We start from the raw sequence: 23,594 nt of genomic DNA on the forward strand, positions 1-23,594 counted from the left end.
GTCTTCCTGGGGTATATGATATGATTGGCTCAGAAAAAAGTATAGCCTTTCCACGAAAAGACAGAGTCCTAAATTTTCATGGATTTCTTTCTTAAAGAAGCTGCATCTACAAAATCTCAAAATTCCAGGCCTCATGGCATTGGTAATCCTCATGATACCATGGGTCAGACTCCACATGAGATAGACTCAGTGGTACTAAAAAAAATTGTTGGACTTGTGACCTGCATCCCTAAGAGTTCCTGGTTATCAGTACTGGAATTTGTGAAACAAGAGTTACAGTGGTGGAAGGATCAGATGTCTCTGCTTACCTTTCTTCCACTAGACCCCAATTTAATAAATCCAGATGAACTCTGCAGATTTTGCTTGAGGAGCTGTGTCCAGTGGAGTTCAAGTGCAAGGCAAATTAGGTCCTTCAGAAACAAAGCACATAAACGTTAAAGAAATGTTAGTAGTGATTGAGACCTTAAACGTTCTTTACCACACATGGTCTCCAGGTCCCTTTATTGGTCACAGACAGCATTAGAGTCATGTAGTACCTAAACAAGCAAGGGGTTACAAGAGCATACCCTTTTTGAAAGATGGTAATGAATGGTCGGGAGCTTAGACTTGCAGCATCCTCTGCTTCAGGCCTCATATATCCCATCAGAGCAAAACGTAGTGGCAGATAGACTAAGATGATCCTTGACAGATCCTCATGATTGGAATCTCATGACAGAGGTCTGCCTGGATTTGGTCCAGTTGTGAGGAGCACCTCAAATAGTTTTGTTCACCTCCTTTCAGAACAGACAGTTGGAAAATTCAATTAGCAACATCCTTGCAGCCACGTTTGGAGGACAGAAGCATTTTTGCTCCGTTGGGCAGGAATGTTCCTTTATGCATTTCCACTCTTTCTACTGATACCCATGGTACTTCTGAAGATTTAGAAAGCATTGCCAAAGATTATTGTGGTTACCCCTTTTTTGCCCAGGCAATGTTGGTTCTCCCTTTTAATGGAATTTGGCCAAGGACAATTACCACAAGCTTTCTCACATTCTGGATTTGCTCACACAGTGTCAGGAACAACTGGTACATCCCAGCTGAGAGGAATTACAGCTGACAGCCTGGATAATTCTATGTAGATACCTTTTAGGCACCGTGTAGCATGATGATGTTCAGCAGATATTGAAGGTAGCAAGAATATCTGTAACAAGAAAATCTTATGTTTACAAGTGGAGGAGGGTTTGAAGGTGGTGCCTAACTGATCCAAGGGCTCGGTATGGTGTTTTCCCCTCTTGGTTTGAAAACTTTGAGGGGGCTCCAACACTTTTCTTGCATATCTAAGATGCATTTTGAAGCCATCTCAGCTTGTCTGTCCATGGATCCCTCTCTTCCATCTCTTTTTGTGGTCAGTTTATGAATTGAAACACCTGGATAACATTTCTCTCCTCCTTGGGATGTCAACTTTTTTTTAAAAAAAATTACCTCATCTCCTTTTGAACCTGCCTTTCACACTGATTTAAAGTTGATTACTAGTAAAACATTTTTGCTTATTGTTCTGACATCTGCAAGGTGAGTCTGTGAACTGCATGGTCTCCTGGTGGGCAAACCTTATCTGATTTTCCACAAGGACGGGGTTGTTTCACACACTAATCCTCCTTTCATGCCAAAAAGTTATTTCTGAATTTAGCCATCAATCTACCAAATTTCTTTCCAGAACCTACAAAAGGAGAGAAAATACTACACATTGTGGATGTGCACAAGCAGTTCAGGTACTACTTTGACAGAATGTAGCCCTTCAATAAAGCTGAGCAGATTTTTTTTTCTGTTCTGAGGCCAAGGAGGATGAACTTCTCCCTAAGCAAATAATTTCTTGTTAGTTGTCCTCTTATTGTTTTTTTGTGAGTACCAATGTGGTAAATCTATTCTAGGCAAGGTTAAGGCACACTCCAGCAGAGCCTTATCCTCTTCTGCGGCATAATGGAATGCAGAGGACTCTAGAAGCATTCTACAGTCAGCAAATTTGGACCTATGCTCATACCTTTACAAAGCACTATAAACTGGATTCTTTCTCAAGTTCCAGAGCAGGCTTTAGGAGGACTATTCTCCAAGGGCTAATGGATCCTTATCCTTCCTCCTCTCAGATAAGGCACGCTTTTGGAATCTACCCATATACTACTGAGGTAATGTAAATGATGAAAATAGTACAGTCATGCAAGCCTTGCATACCTGTAATAGTAAATATTTGAATTTATCATTGCCTTAGTGGCAGCATCAACACCCCATCCCCTTAAAAAAAAAAATATATATATATATATATATATATATATATATATATATATATATAAAATTCAGTGATATCCAACCTTGTGTTGTTGGTTAGCTTTTGGTTATTTGTGTTTGTGTTTTTTGGCTGTAAATTGGTTGGTTTCAGGCAATTCTTGTGTCTGGTCCTTCTTTACTATTCTTACATAGCACCGAAAGCCTGAACAACTGACTCTTTGATAGGGTTTAGGCTTCTTTTGATGGGAGGACCTTAGCCAGTCCCCTATTACAGGGAGTCAGAGGAGGGGATTCTGAGCTCTGGAAGGCTCCCAGTGTGGATTTGTGCAGGTAGTGTGAAATTCAAGCATCTGCTATTGTAAATATGTAGGACTTGCACAACTTTACTTTCATATAGTGAAAGACAGAAAGTGATTTAAGGAGACAGAAGGGCATGCACTGCACGTACTGAAGAGAAAGAGTTGACTTCTTATTCACTTATAGAAATTCATATATTTATTTTGGAAAAGAGACTTGTTAACATCAAAGAAGTAATATGCTATATTCTGTTTTAGCGTCCTACAGATTTTTAAAAAAGAGACCCATCCATCAGTTTACAAAATGGCCACCGGATTGAAAGAAGGACTCAGTTTGTTTGGTAGGTTTTGTAATTCTGTGCAAATTACTGTTTTTCTAAATGAATTTAATGTGTGAAGTTGTTAACTATATCTGTTACCGTAGCACTTTGTATGAGGTATTTGTGAGTCATATTTTTAATGTTGTTAAAGCTTTACAAAACATGTTTGCTATCTGTAAGATTAAAGAGAGAGCACAGATTGCTAGACTTGGCTAAAGAAGACTAATCCAAGGTTCCTGATTTTATTTCAAAGTGATACCTTCGTTAAAGGTAACACGACAAGCAGAATCAATTCTCTGACATGGTTCCCTTGTAACTTGATGATCTCAGGTAATTTATATTGATTTGGAAGGTAGTGTCCCTTTCTTTTCAGTGTGACTTTAACTGAACATCTGAGAGAAAAAAACATTACTCATATCCTTTAGGGTCATGTTTTGTAACATGCTGTAGAGAGCTGTACTATCTGGAATTGTAATGTCATGTATTCATTTCTTGATACCCACTTTTTCCTTCCCATTGATGCAGGAGAGTTAATACTTGTCCTGGCAAACAAGCATACAAAAAAGCATGTAAGGCACAAAAGAGGTGCTACATGAGCAAGCAGGCCATTTCTCAAACACACACGTGTGCGCATACACACACACCCACCCACCTACCCATGCATGTACACAAAGTAAACGGCAAATTAGGGGATTGCTAGTTCACTAGTCTACATGTCTTTGGATTTACAGGGCCCTGGGTTCAAGACTTGGCAGGCCTTATTATTATCTTATCTCTCTACTCGTTTCCCACCTTTCTATAACCAGAAGAGTCTGCTTTTCAGATTTTACTGAATTCTGGGCTGTTTTGTAGTTTGTGTTGCCCAGACCTTACTAAGAAGGAAGCTTCTCTGCTCATCAGTGAGAGTGGTGAGCTTTGAGCAGCCTATCTGTTGCTAGAGGAGAGGTTTCAGCTCAGAGTTTATAATTTTATTGACCATTTTGGGCTATTTCTATCCCTTTCATCCTTCTGTTTAAAAACCCGTGTTTGCGCGGTTTTGTACTTATATTACCTTAGCAAGATCCTGCCTGGTTGTCCTGCAGAGTTCTACAGCACCAGAGAGAGAAAAGGGAGACTTTGAGTGGATTAAATACGTCTATTTTCTTTTTATTGCTTATTTTCACTAGCCGCACTATTCAGAGCATTTTTTTATTAACTTTGCAACTTATTTGAACTGTTTTTTGAATTCTTATACTGTTTGCACTTTAACTGATCCTTTTGAAGTGTTTTTCAACTATTGAACTGTTGTCAAGTGCAACAGCCATTTTTCTGCTTTAAAAGTGTTTGTTTTACTGTATGTTTTAATTTTTGAAAAAAAAAAAAACAGTCCTATCTCTTTACTCGTTTCCTGCCTTTCTGTAACCATTAGAGTCTGGTTTTCAGATTTTGCTGAATTCTGGGCTGTTTTGTAGTTTGTGTTTCCCAGACCTTACTAAGATAGAAGGAAGGTTCTCTGTTCATCAGTGAGAGTGGTGAACTTTGAACAGCCTATCTGTTACTGGAGGAGTGGTTTCAGCTCAGAATTTGTAGTTATAGTGGCCATTTTTGGAAAACAGTTTTTAGTACTTAAATTAATAAGCACCTATCCAAGCATGTCTAAGGTCAGCTCCCAGTATTTCCCCTGTCCACCTGATGAATCTAGGCATCTTGGGGCAATGTAGCAATTGCCTCATGTACACTAACAACCCTCTCCTCCTACCACCCAACACTACAACCTGTGAGAGATGCACTTATGTAGCCAAACTGGAAGCCAAGCCCTCTCCAGCCAAGACACTAGTAGACAGTCAAGAGGGGAAGCTAAACACCTGCACTACACCACACTCAACACATAGTCCATCAAAACCGACACCACCTAAACCCACACATAGTAACACAAAACACACACTACATTCACAGAGGCTGTCAAAAATCTGCCCAAACAGAGACCTCCAAAGCTGAAACACAAGAAAGCACCACTCCCCAACACTACCCAAATGATACATAGCCCACAAAATCTGTGTGCCACTCAACCTCAGCTCATAAGGGAAAACAGCGTAACCAACACACTAGTCATAGGTGACTCTATAGTTAGGCACACTGATGTCCCACTCACCAAGCTAAACAAGGAGAAGGTTACTGTCAGCTGCCTGTTGGGTGCCAGGATCAACCACATAACCCAAGCACTCAGGTCACTCCACAAGTACAAATATGACTCTGTCATTGTCCATGTTGGTGTGAATGACCTGAGACGTACCTCCCTGGACTACATGAAAAGAGACATGGAGGAGCTCTCAGATCATGTAACCCAGGCAGATATGACCCTAGCCCTGAGTAGCATTCTGCCATCGCCCAGAATGATACCACAGTGAAGAACAAAATGATTGACTTCAACAATTGTCTAAGCTTCTGGTGTCATTCTAAGGGGATCCAGTGTCTGTCTGCCTGAGATGACATGATTGTCAGGCCACAATGCTTTGCCAGAGATGGTCTGCACCTGTCGCCCCTGGGATTCTGGATACTGGCTAAGGCTTTTGTCACCCCTATAGTGCCTTTTTTAGGCAAGGTTCAGACGACAAACTTACCACCATAGCAGGTATAAGCAAGCAAAATCTGCTGGTAATGCTACTCAATGCTAGAAGTCTAAACCTCAAAATACACTCACTCGAGGCACTCCTTAAAATGGAAAACATCGACATCTGTGCAGTGACGGAGACCTGGTTCAAGGCTCCAAAGAGCACCCCTGCATTACCAGGCTATAACTCATACCACACCTTTCGGCCACCTAACCTGGACCGAAACACTAAAGGAGGAGGTGTATCTATATTCATTAAGGATATCTACACCTTCAGGCTAGTTGCTCAACATAATGCGTCCAAAATTATCCAAGTGCAACTAACACTGGGCAAGACTGCAATCCAGGTTGTAGCTTGTTACAGATCCCCCATGATGCTCCAGGATCCCCACTCCGTGTTTCTTGATATACTGGGTAATATTAAGGTACAGCCCAATACCCTAATAATGGGCAATTTCAATTACCCCGGCATCAACTGGGAAAACTACTCGTGTACTAACTCATTTTCTCAACACTTTCTGGAATTCATAAATTCCAACACCCTGGATCAGCTTGTCCATACCCCACCAGGGGCAGCAATATCCTGGACCCTGGTCATTATCAGTATGGGCAGCCGATGTTCCACACCAGAGGTCAACTCCTCACTGGTCAGATCCGACCACAAGCTAATTACCCTAGACATCAATATCCTGCTCCCACCCCCATTAAGGAAACCACCATAAAAAACTTCTCCAAAGCCAACTTCATGCATCTTAAAACAGAATTGGCAAGCCTCACGACACCCATACAGACAGAAAATAGAGGTATGACTGCTTAATCCTATACAAATGCACTGTATAAGCACATGCACGAGTGCATGGATCGTGCCATCCCCAACAGAACCAAGATGCTATCCTCCAAAAAAAAGGAAGCCAATCTGGTGGTCCCCTGCCATAAACAAACTCTACAATAGAAGGAAGAAGCTGTTGCAAAAAAGAGTAAAATCCCCTGATTGCAGGAACTCCCTGGTCAGTTTCAGTAAGAAGCTGAGATCCCTCAGAAAATCCTCCAAAGCTAGTTACAAAAATAAAATTGCTATTGATTCTAAAGACAACTACAAAGCATTCTACAGCTATGTCAAAAATCTCAATGGCAACACTCAGATCTGCTCTGATTTACAGCATAATGGCATTAGATATACAGAACCAACTGATATTATCAACATCCTGGCAGATAGGTTTAGTGCAAACTTCACCCCCCAGCCCCTAAAGGGGCAATCACTACACCAGAAGAATGCAAAGCCCCTGTAATCACAGCTGCACGAGTAAAGACCCCACTCTCCAAAGCCAAGAACACGGCATCCATGGGACCTGACAACATCCCAGGCTGTGTTCTTCATGAACTACAGAATGAACTGGCACCCCACCCAAGTACCATGTGCAATCCTAGCCTCGCTTCAGGCTTTGTGCCTACTGAATGGCACACAGCGATGGTTATTTCATTCCACAAAGGGGGCACCAGCATGGACCCTGGGAACTACAGCTCCATTAGCCTGATAAGTCTGTTCTGCAAGGCCATGGAATGCATCATCTTGGAGCTTATAAACCAGGACATGGGTAACCTCCAAACTCTGGACCCCACTCAGTTTGGGTTTGTAAAGGGTAGGTCATGTCTTCTAAACCTGATTGACTTTGAAGCAGTCACCAGAGCCGTGGATGAGGGTAAGGTGGTGCACACAGCCTATCTTGACCTCACCAAGGCTTTTGCCACCATTCCCCACTCTGGAATTATAGATAAACTGACTAGACTGGGCCTAAATCCCTATGTCACAAGATGGGTGGCCAACTGGCTCACTGACAGAACCCACACAGTGAAAGTAGCTGATTCCAGATCCAACTTCAGACCAGTGACAAGTGGAGTACCACAGGGCTCAGTCCTGGGTCCTCTCCTGTTTGGCATCTACTTTTCAGAAGTCCAGGCTAATACAGCAGGTCTTTGGCAAACGAAGTTCGCAGACAACTGAAAACTAGGTGCCATAATAGAATTGCCTAATGATGCGGATGTTCTACAAAGTGGCCTCAATGAGACTGATGCTTGGTGTCAAAGTCATGGCCTTAAGCTCAATGCCAAGAAGTGCATTGTCATCCCCTTTGGGAAAAACAGTGTTTCCCATGAACTACCACATAGGCGGTAGCCTACTAAACACTGAAAGTATGATAAGAGACCTTGGGACACAGATGGGACAGTAGTCTCTCCTTTGATAATCACATCACCACAGTAGTCAGGAAATCCTTCTACGTGGCACACCTCATCAAAAGGGGTTCACCTCCAGAAAAAAAAGAGGTCATTGTTCCTCTCTACTTATCCCTCGTCAGATCCATTATAGAGTACAACGCACCATTTGGCACATACCTCGCAAGACATCTACAACAACTAGAAAGGCCACAGAAATACCTCACTAAGAGGATTACCGGCCTCAAACAGATGCCATACACAGACAATCTAAAAAAAACTCCAGCTCTACTTCACTTATTGCCTCCACAGAGGCGACCTCTGCCTACCATACAAAGCCATGTCAAACCCAGATCTGTTGGACATGCTTCACTTAAAGAAAACCCAATCCCTTAGAGCCACACGCTCCAGAGACCTAAACCTTGCCACCACAATAAACAGAACATGCTGGAGGGATAGATTCCTGTCCCATTGACTTCCCATGCTCTGGGACAGACTACCTATTCATGTCAAGCAAAGTTCATTAGCCCTCTTTAAGAAAAATCTCGACAATTGAATTGAATGGGAAATAGGAAATTCACTCCGGGGATCACCTCTTTGTCTCTGCTAGATAAGGGGCACAGGAAAATAACTTTCTTGGATGGCAAAAGCCAAGGAACATTTTTGGCTAGGCTTATATAGGCCTCAGGGCCAATAGCTTAGTACCTACCTGTGAACCTATGTGGGACAACAGCATAGATCCTAGTGCAAGCCCCTACTGAACTGTGGAGGACATGTAAATTTTTGCACAGAAGTCACCCCAGCTGGAGAACCCAACTCTATGTGAACCATGATTCTACAAATCATAAATGTCCATGCTGGAGAAAACAGACTGCAAACCAAAACAGTTACCAATAAATATAAAACAGGAAAATAGCTCTGAATTAACTGATTACTATCATTCAATAAAGATGTAAACTACTGCTAGAAACTACAGTATGCCTAAAAATGCAGAACTTAATGTGAGGTGTGTAGCAGCAACATATTTTAATGAAACAGTTTGAGACTATTGTATTGTATTTATGAGATTTGTTTACCAGGAAAGTCCATCTGGGTACAGGTGCTCTTTTTCAGAGGATGCCCAGGGATAAAGGTTCCAAGATATTTAATGCAATCAATATTTACACTTATAAATTTTATAATGCATTTTCAGTGAATACATAGCATAATAATTTAGTGTAATACAATTTGTATTGATATTCACAAGCATTGCTATTGAAGAATTGTACTGAGAATTTAGAGATAGAAGAGTGGTGTATAACATAGGTAAGAGTAATTTAAGAAATGCATTAGCCTGAACTTTTAGAGGGGATAAGTCAGTTTGAGGTATTCTGTTGGGAGATTTACTGATGACGGTGAACAGGATTTCAGTTTAAGGAGTAACAGTTTGATGCAGGAAGTCTGTATGGGTTTCAGGGTGAAACATGGTGTGTTTACTGTCTGAGGACAGGGCATGCCAGGATTGTTAGGTGGAAAGTGTTCAGTAAGGGCTTTAATGTTTTCAGTAAAGTGTGTGTGTGTTAAATTGAGCAACTACTGTAGAGATAGTATTATTATTTGGGGCAAGATTAGACATGCCACTTGTTCCAGGATGGAATGCTTTAATAGAAGACCAGAACTTTTTAGTGTTACTATTTGATATTTTTTGTCTGCATTAATCTGTCTTTTAGTATTGCTTCATAATTCTTTAAAGTGCTGTAGATTTAAAGAAGGTCTATGTGTTAACCATTCTGTCCTATGTCTTTTTTTTGTTGTTGATTTTTTGTGTGGGTTGTCAGATCTGACCTCTGCGCCTCATACCAAAACTTTGGATCGGAGAACTCTGACTCCTCCCCTACCCACAGTTCCCCTCTCCTACCTGAATTACCTCAGATTTCGTTTGCCGTCTGGATAAACCAGATGTTTGGACTGAGAGTTCCATCATTCTTCATGATAAAGTACATTTGTTTCTTCCCCCTTTCAGAAAATGTTGATAGTTTTTGTAAGATTAGAGTAGTATTAGTAATTGTTTAAGCTAGATTAGTGTGTTTTTTCTAATATTTAATTTGGTGCATGTGTTGTGTGTGTGTGTGTGTGTAAATATATATATATATATATATATATATATATATATATAAAATGCACACGTATAGTATTAAGGTAATAGCAAGTTATTTAGATAAGTATAGTTGATATTTAATTATACTACTTTATAGTTATTCAGATCTCAACAGGCTTTAGAGTGTCCATCCTGTGGGCATAAAATATAACCTCAAGACTGCTGTTTGGGGCCTTCCCAATTACAGGTTCTGTACCCCATTTCTGATACATTCAGCTACAGAGTCCTTCCAGGGGCGAAGAAAGAAACTGTTATTGAAAGGCTCTCTTTCCTTGCAGACAGGGTCCAAGTATGTTTTTGGACCTGAAGGCATTCACCTCTTCTTCCGAGCAGAAAAGGGATAAAGAATGGGAGAGATCAGAAGAAAGAGAAAAAAAGGCTTGAGGTGAGTTAAAGAGAAATCTAAAGAAGAGAGACTGGAGGATGACTCTGAGAAGTCTAAGAAAAGGTCTCCCAACCCCACAGGTGTTTCAAGCCTGGTACCTCAACTCTGAAGACAGTCGGATATGACTATTTCTGGGATCCAGACTCCCCCTCTGAATACTTGATGTGAAGTTGTTCAGTCTCGCCGTTTGTTCATACATGTGGGTATGGAGCCAATCCATCGGCTCCAAGTTGGCCACTTTCCAAGCTCAAGATCTTCGAGTAGCTCGAGGCACAGTCCCTCTCCCATGATGCTCACTTACCAACCCCAGATCTAGTTTGCCGCTGCAACGGATTGCACGCTCTTCGGAGAAGCTTGGGCCAGTAACCTTTTAAGACAAATTCCTTATATATATATATATATATATATATATATATATATATATATATATATATATATATATATATATATATATATATATACATATACATATATATATATATACACATATAGTTTATCTGGGATCTGATAATACTGTTCTTTAGATATATTTCAGTTATTTGCTTTTTTTCAGTGAGTTACCTGCAGTGTTATATTTGGTTTTATTTTTTTCTAAAACTTGGAGTGGTTGCTCTTAGGCCATCCTTTAGTTGGCATTTTACTTGACAGGGCTCTGTCATGTTGCTTTCCCTATCCCTTTGTTGTTTGTCACATAGAGTGCATATTTAGACTATTTCTTTAGGATCTGAACATACTGGTGTTATTTTCTGTCTATATATATATATATATATATATATATATATATATATATATATATATATATTACTTTAATCTTATTAGATTGTTGTTCAGGGATCTGAACTTTGTAGAGTTGTTTATCTGATAATTCTTTTATTTAGATATATATTATCAGGGATCTGATAATTCGTGTTTTGATTCTGTCATGTCTGAAAAACAGAAATCGGGGTTTAAGAGGTGTACATGTGGGCAGAAAATGTCCATTACTGATAATCATGTTTCTTGTGTGTATTGCTTGGGGCCAGTACATTTACAAGAGGATTGCTCTATCTGCCACTCCTTCAGCGGCAGGGTTATGTTAGAAAGGCGAAAGAAGTTGGTGGATAGAGGGCTGTTGAAGCCAGACTTTCAGGAAGCATTAGACAAGACTGACCAGGCCTCCAAGTCCTCGAAGGAGTCAAAGTCTTCAAAGGTGTCCTCGGAGCTCAGGTCCTCGGCTCTGAGCACCTCTGGGAAGACTCGATCACCGGCTCCTCAGTCTTCGGAGCCGTGCACCAAACTCATATCTCAGAGCCAAATCCCAGTGTTGGAACCAGTGTCAGAAGTGTTGAAGTCTCTGATCCTTAGATCGGTGTCTTCTTCGACTCCTTCGACCCGTTCTTCCAGGACCCTTTTGGACATCAATGTGGATCGTGTGGTGCAGAGGCTCTTAGAGAACCCAGCTCTGGCCAAATTGCTTTCGGCTTCATCTCAATTGAGTTTGAAGCCTGCAACCCTCCCTTTTATGAATTCTACTCGTCCTCTGAGGCTAGTCGACCCTTCGGAGCCAGAAAGAGAAGATCTGATAGTTGTGAAACCCTCGGAGCAGAGGCCTGTTCTAGTGCCCTTGGCCCCGTCTACCTTGATTTCTTAGGTTCCGATAGAAGAATCTCTGAGCCGATATTCTCTCATTGGTTCCGGGGGAGGTCGAAACAAGGCTTCAGTTTTGACTCTCCCTCTCGGGGCTTTGGCACAGATGAGCTCGGCTCCATCCTCTGGTTCGGAGCCTGTGGCCTCAGCCCCAAGGAGGTTGCCATTTTCCTTGGAATCGGTGGACTCCTTGGGCCAAGACACTGGTGCCTTCGATGTCATGAGGAGGGTCATGTCTGCAAAGACCTTTATCTCTTTGGATATTTCCTCTTCCTCCTCTAAAGGGCCGTGTTCTGTCTCTACATCACAGGTTCCTACCAAGCGTCGAGACCCAGAACCTCAGGTGACCCCATCGGGTGACCCCTGCTCTACGGAGACTTCAGACGCCCCCACTGATGAGGTCCCTAGGAAGAGTGTATGCAAGAGGAGGCATTTGGATTCCCCTTAGGAATCCTTAACATCAGACACTGACTTAGAGGAATCAGAAGGGTCCCCACGGTCCCCCTCGGAGGATGTCTCATTTGCAGACATATTGGAAATACTAAGGCAGAGGGGCAACTAGCAGCCCCTTACCCCTACTGAGGATGAGTCGGTGCTCCTGAAGGCCTTTGGGTCTCAACCTTCCACTACCTGGGTTTCTCCGCCCTTTGACAAATTAATGGATTTGGTCACTCGAAGGGTGTGGGAGTCTCCTGATTCCATGGAACCGGTCCCTTGGAGACCCAGCAAATTTATCACCTCCCCCAAGACAGGTCTTTTCTTACTAAGGGAGTTCCCATTGATGCCATGGTGGTGGCGGCGGCCACCAAGAAAGAGATGTCAGAAACCTCTTCTTCTGTCCATCCTCCTAACAGAGACTCTGGAATGATGACATTTGCAATGAGATCGCTTAACTATTTAACCCCATTTTACCCGTCTTAAACGAGATCTCCTCAAAGAGCTTGGAGATACTCTACAGGGCAACACAGATGATAATGTCTCTGAGAAGGTGACTGCACAACTTAACACCCTTAATTCTATTGTGAACTCATCCATGCGGCTCATTTCTTATGCAGCCGATGGATTGAGCCAGCAGCAGGTTCAGCGATAGCTCTGCAGAGACCATCCTGGATGTGCTTATGCTCCTTTGTGGAAGCCTTCAAGTCTTCCTTTGTCAACACCCCATTCAATGGCTGTTCCTTGTTTGAGCCCAAAGTCAAGGAGACTTTCACTAGGTGTGAGCAGGAAGGAAAAACTCTATCTGCCATAGGAGTCCGTTTTTCCACTCCTACTAGACCATACCCCCAAAGGGCAGAAAGGTGGAAAAAATGTGGTTCCGGAAACCCCGAGGAGCTTTCCAAAGCGCATGTAGTGAACCCCCCTCCAGGGCCAAAAGGAAAAGTTCCAGATGGTCATGCTTCAATCGAGACTACCATTTCTGGAAACGGGCAATTGGATGTGTTCTATAGATCTCAAGGATGCGTACTACCACATCAAAATGGCCAGACCATCCAGAGATCACTTGCGTTTCTGGCTGGGGCCAATCACTACCAATTCTGAGCGCTGCCTTTTGGTCTCACCGCAGCCCCCAGAGTGTTCACCAAATGCATGGCATTGGTCACGGCTCACCTGAGACGTTTAGGATTCAGCGTGTTTCCATATCTGGACGACTGGCTCCTCACCGCCACCACCAGGCATCAACTGATTCATTCCAGAGATTACACAATCAGCCTGTGTTCCCAGTTGGGCATAACCATAAATTCTGAAAAATCTGCTTTATTGCCGTTGCAGCATATTTCCTTTATAGGAGGAGATCTAGACACCACCACCGCCTTGGTCAGATTGCTTCAAGCAAGAGTAATCTCTCTAAGAAGTCAAGTGTCCCACTTGTTAATGGAAAGAAGAGTTCCTGCATTCCAGGTTCTGAATCTGTTCGGCACCATGGCAGCGACACTCATAGCGGTTCCTCTGGGATGAATGCATATGAGGATACTCCAATGTTTACTCTTCACACAGTGCTCTTATCAACAGCTTCCAACGACACACAAGATTCTACTGACAAATGCTTGCAAACAGGACCTTCTTTGGTGGTTGAACAGTCACCAGATAACTGTAGGTCACCCATTTGTATTTCCCCCTCCCTCAGCCACGGTGACCACGGATGCTTCCCTGATAGGGTGGGGGGGCTGTTTCAGGGAAGAACTGTCCGAGGCACTTTGGTCAGAGATGGAATCCCATTTTCACATCAATGTCCTAGAGTTGAGAGCAGTGTTTCTAGCGTTGCAACACTTTCACGACTCTCTACCTCGAGCGATGATTGCAATACAGACCCAACAACATGTCGGTAGTCTGGTACATCAACAAACAAGGGGTAACCAAGTCTTACCCTTTATGCCCCGAGAGGCCCTGAGAATTTGGCAGTGGGCTATATCCACTGGGCGCTTTCTGATAGCAATGCACATCCCGGGGTCATCCAACATGGTAACGGGCAAACTGAGCAGAGCCATTCTGTTGCCCCACAAGTGGTCCCTCAAAGAACAAGTGGCGGAGATGATATTCCACAGATGGGGCCCGCCTTGCTGCGACCTTTTTGCATCCCCAGTGAATGCCAAATGCAGAAGCTGCTTTCCCTGTACCCTCCACCGGGGGACAGCCCAAGGGATTCGCTCGTACACGATTGGCCCTCGGGTCTCCTTTATGCCTTTCCACCAACCCCTCTGAACCCCAGATTCTTACAGAAAGCCAAAACCTTGGGAAGGACTGTTATTTTGATATCCCCATTTTGGCCTCGGCAGATATGGTTCCCCTTCCTTCAGCAATACCAAGTGGAAGAGCCTTGGGTTCTGGGCCCAGTGCCAGACCTTCTGACTCATTTGTCGGGAGTTCTTCACCTCTCTCTTTTTTCCCTCAAACTGACAGCTTGGCTGCTCCACTTCCCAACCTAGCCAGGTCATATAAATTGTCTTCCGTGGTACAACATATTCTAGTTTCTTATCATAAAGCCTCCACCAGGAAACAGTACAACAGCAAATGGAAGTGATTTGTTCATTGGGCTTCTCAGCATATTGATCCCTGTGTCACTCCTATTCATAGTATTCTGGAATTCTTGACTTCACTTTTTCACGATGGTGTGGCAGCTGCTACTATAAAGGTTCAATTGGCTGCTATATCCAACTTTCATGTGGGATGCAAAGGTTCTAACATTATGCCCCACAGATTATGTAAAGCTTTTTTGAAAGGGACTCATCACCTTAGGCCACCCATCAGACATCCTGTTGCTCCCTGGAATCTAAATTTGGTGCTGTCTCAACTTATGCTTCCCCTCTTTGAGCCGGCGTCTTGTCTGCTGAAGTTTTTTTCTTGGAAGACAATTTACTTGGTGGCTGTTAACTCGACGTGTAGAGTTTCTGAACTACAAACACTTTCCATCAGACCTCCATATCTGATCTTTCACCCTGACAGAGTCTCTCTCAACAAATCCTACCTTTCTTCCTAAGGTCTGCTCCGAGGCTAATTTAAACCAGTCTATTGAACTTCCCACTTTTTTCAGACATCATTCCAATAAATTGGAATACATGTTACATAAGCTTGATTTTCACAGACAATTGAGGTTTTATTTGGACAGAGCAAAGGAATTTAGAAAATCGGATCAACTCTGTTTCCTATGCAGATAATAAGAAGGGTCTTTCTGTATCCAAAGTTACATTGTCTAAATGGCTTTCTGATTGTATAAAATTTGTATATTCTTCAGCTAACCAACCTTTAGAACGTGAAGTGAAAGCTCATTCTACCAGGGCTGCTTCTACGTCTCTGGCTCACGCAGCCCATTTACCTTTGGACATCATTTGTGCAGCTGCTACTTGGTCCAAATCTCATACGTTTATCACTCATTACAAAGTGGACAGGGCCTCCAGAGACGGGGCTTCCTTTGGTTCCACTGTTCTCAGCAATGTACTCCCGTGAGCCGCCCACTTGGGATGCTACCCACGTGTAAGAACAAACGGCGAGATTGAACAACTTCACATAAAGAAGTTATGTTCTTACCATAATGTTCCATGTGAGTTGTTCATCTCAGCTTTGTTCTTACACTTGAAAACAACGAAAGGTGGAAAAATGCACCAAAAATTAACCAATAAATCCTTGGAGGTGCAAAAGGAGAGACAAAAAAATATTCCACAACCTAATTTTATTAGCCAAAAGTAAAAACACAAACCAGACCAACGAGAAGCTCATAAACGCATTAACTATAAACCACAGCGTTTTCGTTTTATTTCACAGACTTCATCAGATAAACACCAGTGTAAACAATAACCATATATATAGTAAAAACAGCCTGATAATTGAATGCTAATTACTCTAATTAATTAAAATTTTAAAGGAACAATTACATAAAAATACGAGTGAACATGGACTTATTCTCTTATATAAATCTCATACCATTTAAATAAAATGTAAAACAAAGTTATCTATAACATATTTCAATGTGTGAATGTTAAAAAAAAAAAAACTTTTTTTAAAAACTTTTTTGAATAAAACTTTTTGATAAAACTACATATTTCTATTTAATTATGTATTTAGTGCTCTATTTTCTTCTGTTGTAAATCTAAAGGTACATCAGTCTTTGTAAATGAATGCCGCCATCTAGTGGCCACTTTTAAAAAGTTTTTTACAAAATTTAAAGCTTAGCTGCCCTTAATTTTATAGGTTCATAGGTTCATAGGTTCATACTAGGCTATCTGCCCAAGGGCATTTATAAGCCTAGCCCATAGTTATGTGGCTTTCGCCACCCCTTTAGTTTGAATAAAAACTATGCCTATCATTTTTCTGTGCCTCTGTCAAGCAGTGACACTGAAGTAATCCCTGGGGTATATCTGCGATCTCCCATCCATTGGTCAAGATTCCTCTTGAACAAGGCCAGCGAGGTGCTCTGCCTCACATGTACCGGGATTTTGTTCCACAGCATAGGGAGTCTCTGGGTGATGAATCTGTCCCTCCAGCACGTTCTATTTATAACCGTGTCAAGGTTTAAGTCTACCGCCCTTGTGGTTCTGTGGGATCTAGAGTTTTTGAGGTGAAGCATATTCATCAAATCTGGGTTTGACATGGCCTTATATGTCAGGCACAGGTCACCTCTGAGCAAGCGGTATGAGACTGAATAAAGCTGGAGTTCTTTCAGTCGGGCAGCATAAGACATATTTTTGAGACCCTTTATCCTTTTGGTGAGGAACTTTTGGGGCCTTTCAAGCTGCATCAGGTGTCTGGTCAGATACATTCCGAACGGGGCATTGTACTCAATCATAGGTCTAATGAGTGATGAGTACAGGGGGACGATGACCTCCTTGATCTAGATGTGAATCCCTTCATGATCAGGTGGGCGATATAGAAGGTTTTCCTAACTACTTTAGCAACATGAGTGTCAAACGAAAGACTACTGTCAACTTGGGTCCCCAGATCCCTGATGACTTTTTCTGTGCTCAGTGGATTGTCACCTATATGGTAGCTAGGGGTAACCTTGTTTTTCCCGAAGGGTATGACTATGCATTTTTTGGCGTTTAACTTCAGGCCATGGCTCTGGCACCAGTTATCCGTTTCTGTGAGGCCCTTCTGGAGGATATCTGTGTCAGATGTGTTTTCGACTATGGCCCAGTTTGCAGTCATCTGCAAACTTTGTCAGCCATAACCCTCCTGTGTTTGCTTGTACTTCAGAAAAGTAGATGCCAAACAAGAGTGGACCCAGGACTGAGCCCTGTGGGACACCACTTGTGACAGGCTTTGAGTCTGACATGGCCCCAGCAACTCTGACCCTGTGGGTTCTGTCGCTTAGCCAGTTTGCAACCCATCTTGTGATGTATGGGTTTACATTCAAGTTGATGAGTTTTTCGATGATACCTGAGTGGGGTATTGTGTGAAGGCCTTTGCCAGGTCGAGGTAGGCTGTATGGACTGCCTTTCCTCATCAATGGCCTAGGTGACTGTCTCGAAAAAGTCAACCAAGTTTAAGAGGCAGGATCTGCCTTTGACAAAGCCAAACTGGGTTGGATCCAAAGTCTGCAAGTTCCCTATGTCTTTATTTATGAGTTCCATTATGATCCTCTCCATGGCTTTGCAGATAAGGCTTGTCAAGCTAATGGGGCGGTAATTTCCAGGGTCTGTGGAGGCACCGCCCTTATGAAGTGGGACCACAGTCGCCGTGCGCCACTCCTTGGGTACGTATCCTGAGGTGAGGCTAAGATTAAACAGCTGTCCTAACTGTGGGTTTAATTCCTCGTTGAGTTCATGAAGCACACAGCCGGGGACACCATCCGGTCCCATGGATGCTGTGTTTGCCTTAGTGAGGGCAGTTCTCACCTGGGCGTTGGAGATGTTTGGGGGCTACAATCCTCTGGAATAGATATCTCTCCTTTTGGGGAGGGGAGAAGTTTGCACTGAACCTGTCAGCCAGTATGTTAGCAATGTGTGTAGGTTCAGTAATTTTCACATCATTTTGAACTAATTCTGAGCATATCTGGGAGTTTCCTCCTAGGTTTCTAACATAGCTAAAGAAGGCCTTATGATTGTCTTTAGAGTCCTTGGCGATTTTTCTCTCAAAATTTGCCTTGGATGATTTTATGAGAGCTCTTAGTTTTTACTTATAATGATCAAAGGTGTCTTACCTTTCAAGGATTTTGCTCTATCTTGTAGTAGCTTCCTCCTTTTGTTGTAGAGCTTGTTTATGGCTGGGGTCCACCAGACTGGACGCTTGCCTTTGGTACAGAGAGTCTTAGTTTTGTTTGGGATTGCCTGATCCATGCAGTCCTGTAGGTGCTGGTAGAAGGCATTTGTAAGTGATTCAGCGGTTTGAGTAATGTTTACCACTGGCTCAGGGGCCTTAAAGGAGACCACACTAGTTTTTAGAAGTGTGGAATCGGCTTTTGAGAAGTTTTTCACTGTGGTCTCTTTTGTTTCAGGTGGTGGCGGGATGAGGACCTCCAGCGAGATTAGTTTATGATCTGATCTCACCAGTGAGGGGTATACTTCGGTGTTGAACATTTTGATCCCATGTTCGTGATGATGAGATCAAGTATGTTTTCACCTCTTGTGGGGATGGTGACTAGTTGTTCCATGGCATTTGAGTTTATGAACTCCAGGAATCTTTGGGTTAGAGTGTTCGGGCTTGAGTAGTGTTCCCAGTCTATATTAGGGTAGTTGAAGTCACCTAGTATGATGGTGTTTGGAGATACATTTATCCCTCCAATGTTTTCAGGAAGGCCATGTGAGGTTCCTGAGTTTGAGAGGGTGGCCTGTAACATGCTACAAATTGCAGAGCAGTCTTGCCTATGGTTAATTGCACCTGGATGGTCTCAGATGCATCGTGCGTTGCCACCAACCTTGAGGTGTGGGTGTCCTTTATGAATATGGACACCTCCTTTCTTGGTGTTGTCCGGATTTTGGGGCGGAACGTATGATATGAGGTGAAACCTGTTAGTGCTGGGGTGCTCTCAGGAGCCTTGAACCAGGTTTCTGTCACAGCACAGACATCGATGTTCTCCATATTGAGAAGGGCCTCGAGTGCGTGCATCTTGAGATTGACACTTCTGGCATTGGGCAGCATTACCCCTAGTTTTTTCCTTTTGGTGTTCTAGGGTGGTAGGTTTAGAATTTGAGCCTTGCCTAAAAAGGCACTATGGGGGTGGCAAGAGCCTTTGCCAATATCCGGAAGCCCAGGGTGACAGGTGCAAGCCGTCCCTTGCGCAGCGTGGCTTGTCCAGCATGTCATCCCAGGCAGACAGACATTGATCCCCTTTGAATGACACCAGAATTTAAGCCAATTATTAAAGCTGATCATCTTATCACTGTATTGTGGCATCATTCTAGGTGAAGGTAGGATACTGCTCAAGGTCAGGGTCATACCTGCCTGGGCTACATAATCAGAGAGCTCCTCGACGTCCCTTTTCATGTAGTCCAAGGAGTGCGTCTCAGGTCGCTGACACCAGCGTGGACAATGACTGAGTCGTACTTGTACCTGCTGTTGAGAGACCTGAGTGCTTGCGTTATGTGGCGGATTCTAGCCCGACAGGCAGCTTACTGTGACCTTCTCCTTACTCAGTCTGGTGAGCGGACGTCAGTGTGTCTGACTATGGAATCACCAATGACAAGTGTGTCTGGCATTTTGTTTGGCCTTAAGGGCTGTGACTGTTTGACACTCTGACTGTGTGGTCTATGTGTTGCATGTGTTGGGTCGTGAGGTGGTATTTGTTTGGGTGTCTGCTTTGGTGGCCTCTGCTGTTTTGGTAAATTTTTGACCAGAGCCTCCGAGTATGTCTTTGTGTGAGTATGTGTATGATTTGAAGTTGTGATGGTACCATGTGTGACTGGGTATGTATTGTGTGTGGTTGCCTTCTCCTCCTGTCTGGTCTTGCCAGTCCTATGTTGAGAGAGCTCAGCCTCCAGTTTGGCCGTATAGTTGCATCTCTCGCATGTATTTGTGTTTTGTGGGAGAAGGAGAGGATTGTCTGTGTACATGAGGCAATTGTAACATTGCCTCAATATTCCCAGGTTCACCAGTTGAGCTGGAGAGGACACTAGCAACTGATCCTCGACATACTAGAAGTAGTAGATAAAGAACTTTCAAAGGACTCGGGGAAGTGGGTTTTGGGCTGGTGGGGTACTATCTATAATAAGAGTGCTTTATCAAGGTACAAGTACTGTAGGAGTAAGTGCTAGGCTTTACAGATAGAGAATAGTCTACTTGGGAATCAAGTAGAGATGAACTTTTCAGTTATAGGATATGCTGGTTAGATCAGCAGTACAGTTTAGCGTGTTTTATAGCAGGGGCTGAAGGGAGCTAGGAATTGGCCCAAAACGACCAATGGACTACTAGTTTCTGGCTGAAACTTCACCAAATCGGACAAAAGGCGCTCAGTGCTTCCCACTCCCACTGGTAAGCAAAGAAACTTCCCTCCTTCCTAATAAGGCAATGGATCAGTAACAGGAACTAAAACAAAGCCCAGGGATCAGCAACTCTGAAACTGGACTACTCTAGTTCAGTAAAGTGGGAAAACAAGAGATTTTTTGTTTTATTACAGAGATAAGGAAAAAACAGACAGTAAATGCTATAAATGCTGTAAATCGGCTAGCACTTTAGTGTGTAGCCTACAGAAACAATTTGCAACAATTAGTAACTTAAAGTGCAATAAACAGTGTAAAATGCAGAAATCACTTAAAGTAGCAGTAAAACAGGAAATGCAGTCGCTAGCTTAATAACAGTGGAAAGCCACAAAAATACTTATATCTGGTAGAAAGTCACTCTTTCAGCTCTCTGCTGCTTGGATCACTCTGCAGGCCACCACGAGGATCTGTGCAGAGTTGGTACAAGCTGGAAAACACGTGTTTAGCGTGTTTTATAGCAGGGGCTGAAAGGAGCTAGGAATTGGCCCAAAACGACCAATAGACTACTAGTTTCTGGCTGAAACTTCACCAATTCGGACAAAAAGGCTGCTCAGTGCTTCCCACTCCCACTGGTAAGCAAAGAAACTTCCCTCCTTCCTAATAAGGCAATGGATCAGTAACAGGAACTAAAAACAAAGCCCAGGGATCAGCAACTCTGAAACTGGACTACTCTAGTTCAGTAAGGTGGGAAAACAAGAGATTTTTTTTTTTTTTTACAGAGACAAGGAAAAAAAACAGACAGTAAATGCTTTTAAGTGGCTAGCACACTTGAGTGTGTTAGCCTACAGGTAAAATTAAGCAACAAATAACTTTTTAAGAGTGCAAAACAGTTAATCAACACAAAAACAGTTTAAATAGAATGCAGAGCTGTATAAACAGGCTAAGATGCAGTCGCTAAGCAGTAAATATTCAAAAAGCCAGAAAAAAATACTTAAATCGGTTATAGCCAATACAGTTATAACAAATGCTCTGAAATATACTGTATATTTCCAATATGTTTGAGAAGGACAGTCAGAACACAAGAAGGTTCAGGCGAAGAAGAAAAAAAAGTTTTGTTTTACTTTTTGAAAAGGTAAAAAGGAGGAACAGAAGGCCTTATCAAATGTTCTCTCTGTATTAAGAAGAATGAGCTAATGACACTAGACTGGGAGGTGTGTCACAGTAGGGGCGGGCAACTGCAAAGCCACCAAGTATAAGAGCAAAGACACCAACAGGGAGGGAGGGTGGGACAATAATAGCCTAAGACAGCAAGCCCTACAGATTCTGAAAGTTTTTTAAACAGATAAAGATTTCTGAAGATTCTGAATAGACAAAGTGCTTTATATATATTAAATTATAAAACAGTAATCTGTTAAAATAATCAAAATACTTATATTTTGTAGCTCAGTTCTTGGTCAAACAACTTCTCCAGCCTGCACCAAAGACCAGAACAACAACTTTTTTTACAAGAACACAAAAGAACCAGCCCCCACTAGCCAAGAGATAATTACACAGAGTAAATGTTTCAGTTTATACAATTGCCTAAGACAACAAGCTATGATTAGATTTAATCAGAAAAAGATTTCTGAAGATTCTGAATAGACAAAGTGCTTTATATATATTAAATTATAAAAACAGTAATCTGTTAAAATAATCAAAAATACTGATATTTTGTAGCTCAGTTGCGGTCAAAGAACTTCTCCAGCATGCACCTTATACTAGAACAACAACTTATTAGTACAAGAACTCAAATGAACCAGCCCCGACTAGCCAAGAGATAATTACACAGAGTAAATGTTTCAGTTTATACAATAGCCTAAGACAACAAGCTATGACAGTTTTAAACAGAAAAGATTTCTGAAGATTCTGAATAGACAAAGTGCTTTATATATATTAAATTATAAAAACAGTAATCTGTTAAAATAATCAAAAAATACTGATATTTTGTAGCTCAGTTGGTCAAAGAACTTCTCCAGCCTGCACCAAAGACCAGAACAACAACTTTTTTACAAGAACACAAAAGAACCAGCCCCCACTAGCCAAGAGATAATTACACAGAGTAAATGTTTCAGTTTATACAATAGTCTAAGACAACAAGCTATGACAGTTTTTAAACAGAAAAAGATTTCTGAAGATTCTGAATAGACCAAGTGCTTTATATATATTAAATTATAAAACAGTAATCTGTTAAAATAATCAAAAATACTTATATTTTGTAGCTCAGTTGGTCAAACAAGTTGTCCAGCCTGCACCAAAGACCAGAACAAGAACTTTTTTTTTACAAGAACACAAAAGAACGAGGCCCCACTAGCCAAGAGATAATTACACAGAGTAAATGTTTCAGTTTATACAATAGCCTAAGACAACAAGCTATGACAGTTTTTAAACAGAAAAAGATATCTGAAGATTCTGAATAGACAAAGTGCTTTATATATATTAAATTATAAAAACAGTAATCTGTTAAAATAATCTAAACATACTTATATTTTGTAGCTCAGTTGGTCAAACAACTTCTCCAGCCTGCACCAAAGACCAGAACAACAACTTTTTTTTACAAGAACACAAAAGAACCAGCCCCCACTAGCCAAGAGATAATTACACAGAGTAAATGTTTCAGTTTATACAATAGCCTAAGACAACAAGCTATGACAGTTTTAAACAGAAAAGATTTCTGAAGATTCTGAATAGAGAAAGTGCTTTATATATATTAAATTATAAAACAGTAATCTGTTAAAATAATCAAAAATACTTATATTTTGTAGCTCAGTTGGTCAAACAACTTCTCCAGCCTGCACCAAAGACCAGAACAACAACTTTTTTCCAAGAACACAAAAGAACCAGCCCCCACTAGCCAAGAGATAATTACACAGAGTAAATGTTTCAGT

General features: G+C 42.0%; 1 protein-coding gene across 1 annotated transcript in view; it reads left to right on the forward strand.

Moving 5' to 3' along the window:
* MSH5 (mutS homolog 5) overlaps positions 1-23,594 on the forward strand; it is a 2,353,005-nt gene that overhangs the window by 711,578 nt on the left and 1,617,833 nt on the right. Inside the window, exon 13 of the mRNA XM_044083236.1 lies at positions 2,814-2,896. Within this exon, the coding sequence (XP_043939171.1) occupies positions 2,814-2,896 (83 nt within the window). The remainder of the gene's footprint in view (positions 1-2,813; positions 2,897-23,594) is intronic.

Source organism: Protopterus annectens, chromosome 9.part0, assembly GCF_019279795.1.
Source record: "Protopterus annectens isolate FY-2018-M chromosome 9.part0, PAN1.0, whole genome shotgun sequence".
NCBI lineage: Eukaryota > Metazoa > Chordata > Ceratodontiformes > Protopteridae > Protopterus > Protopterus annectens.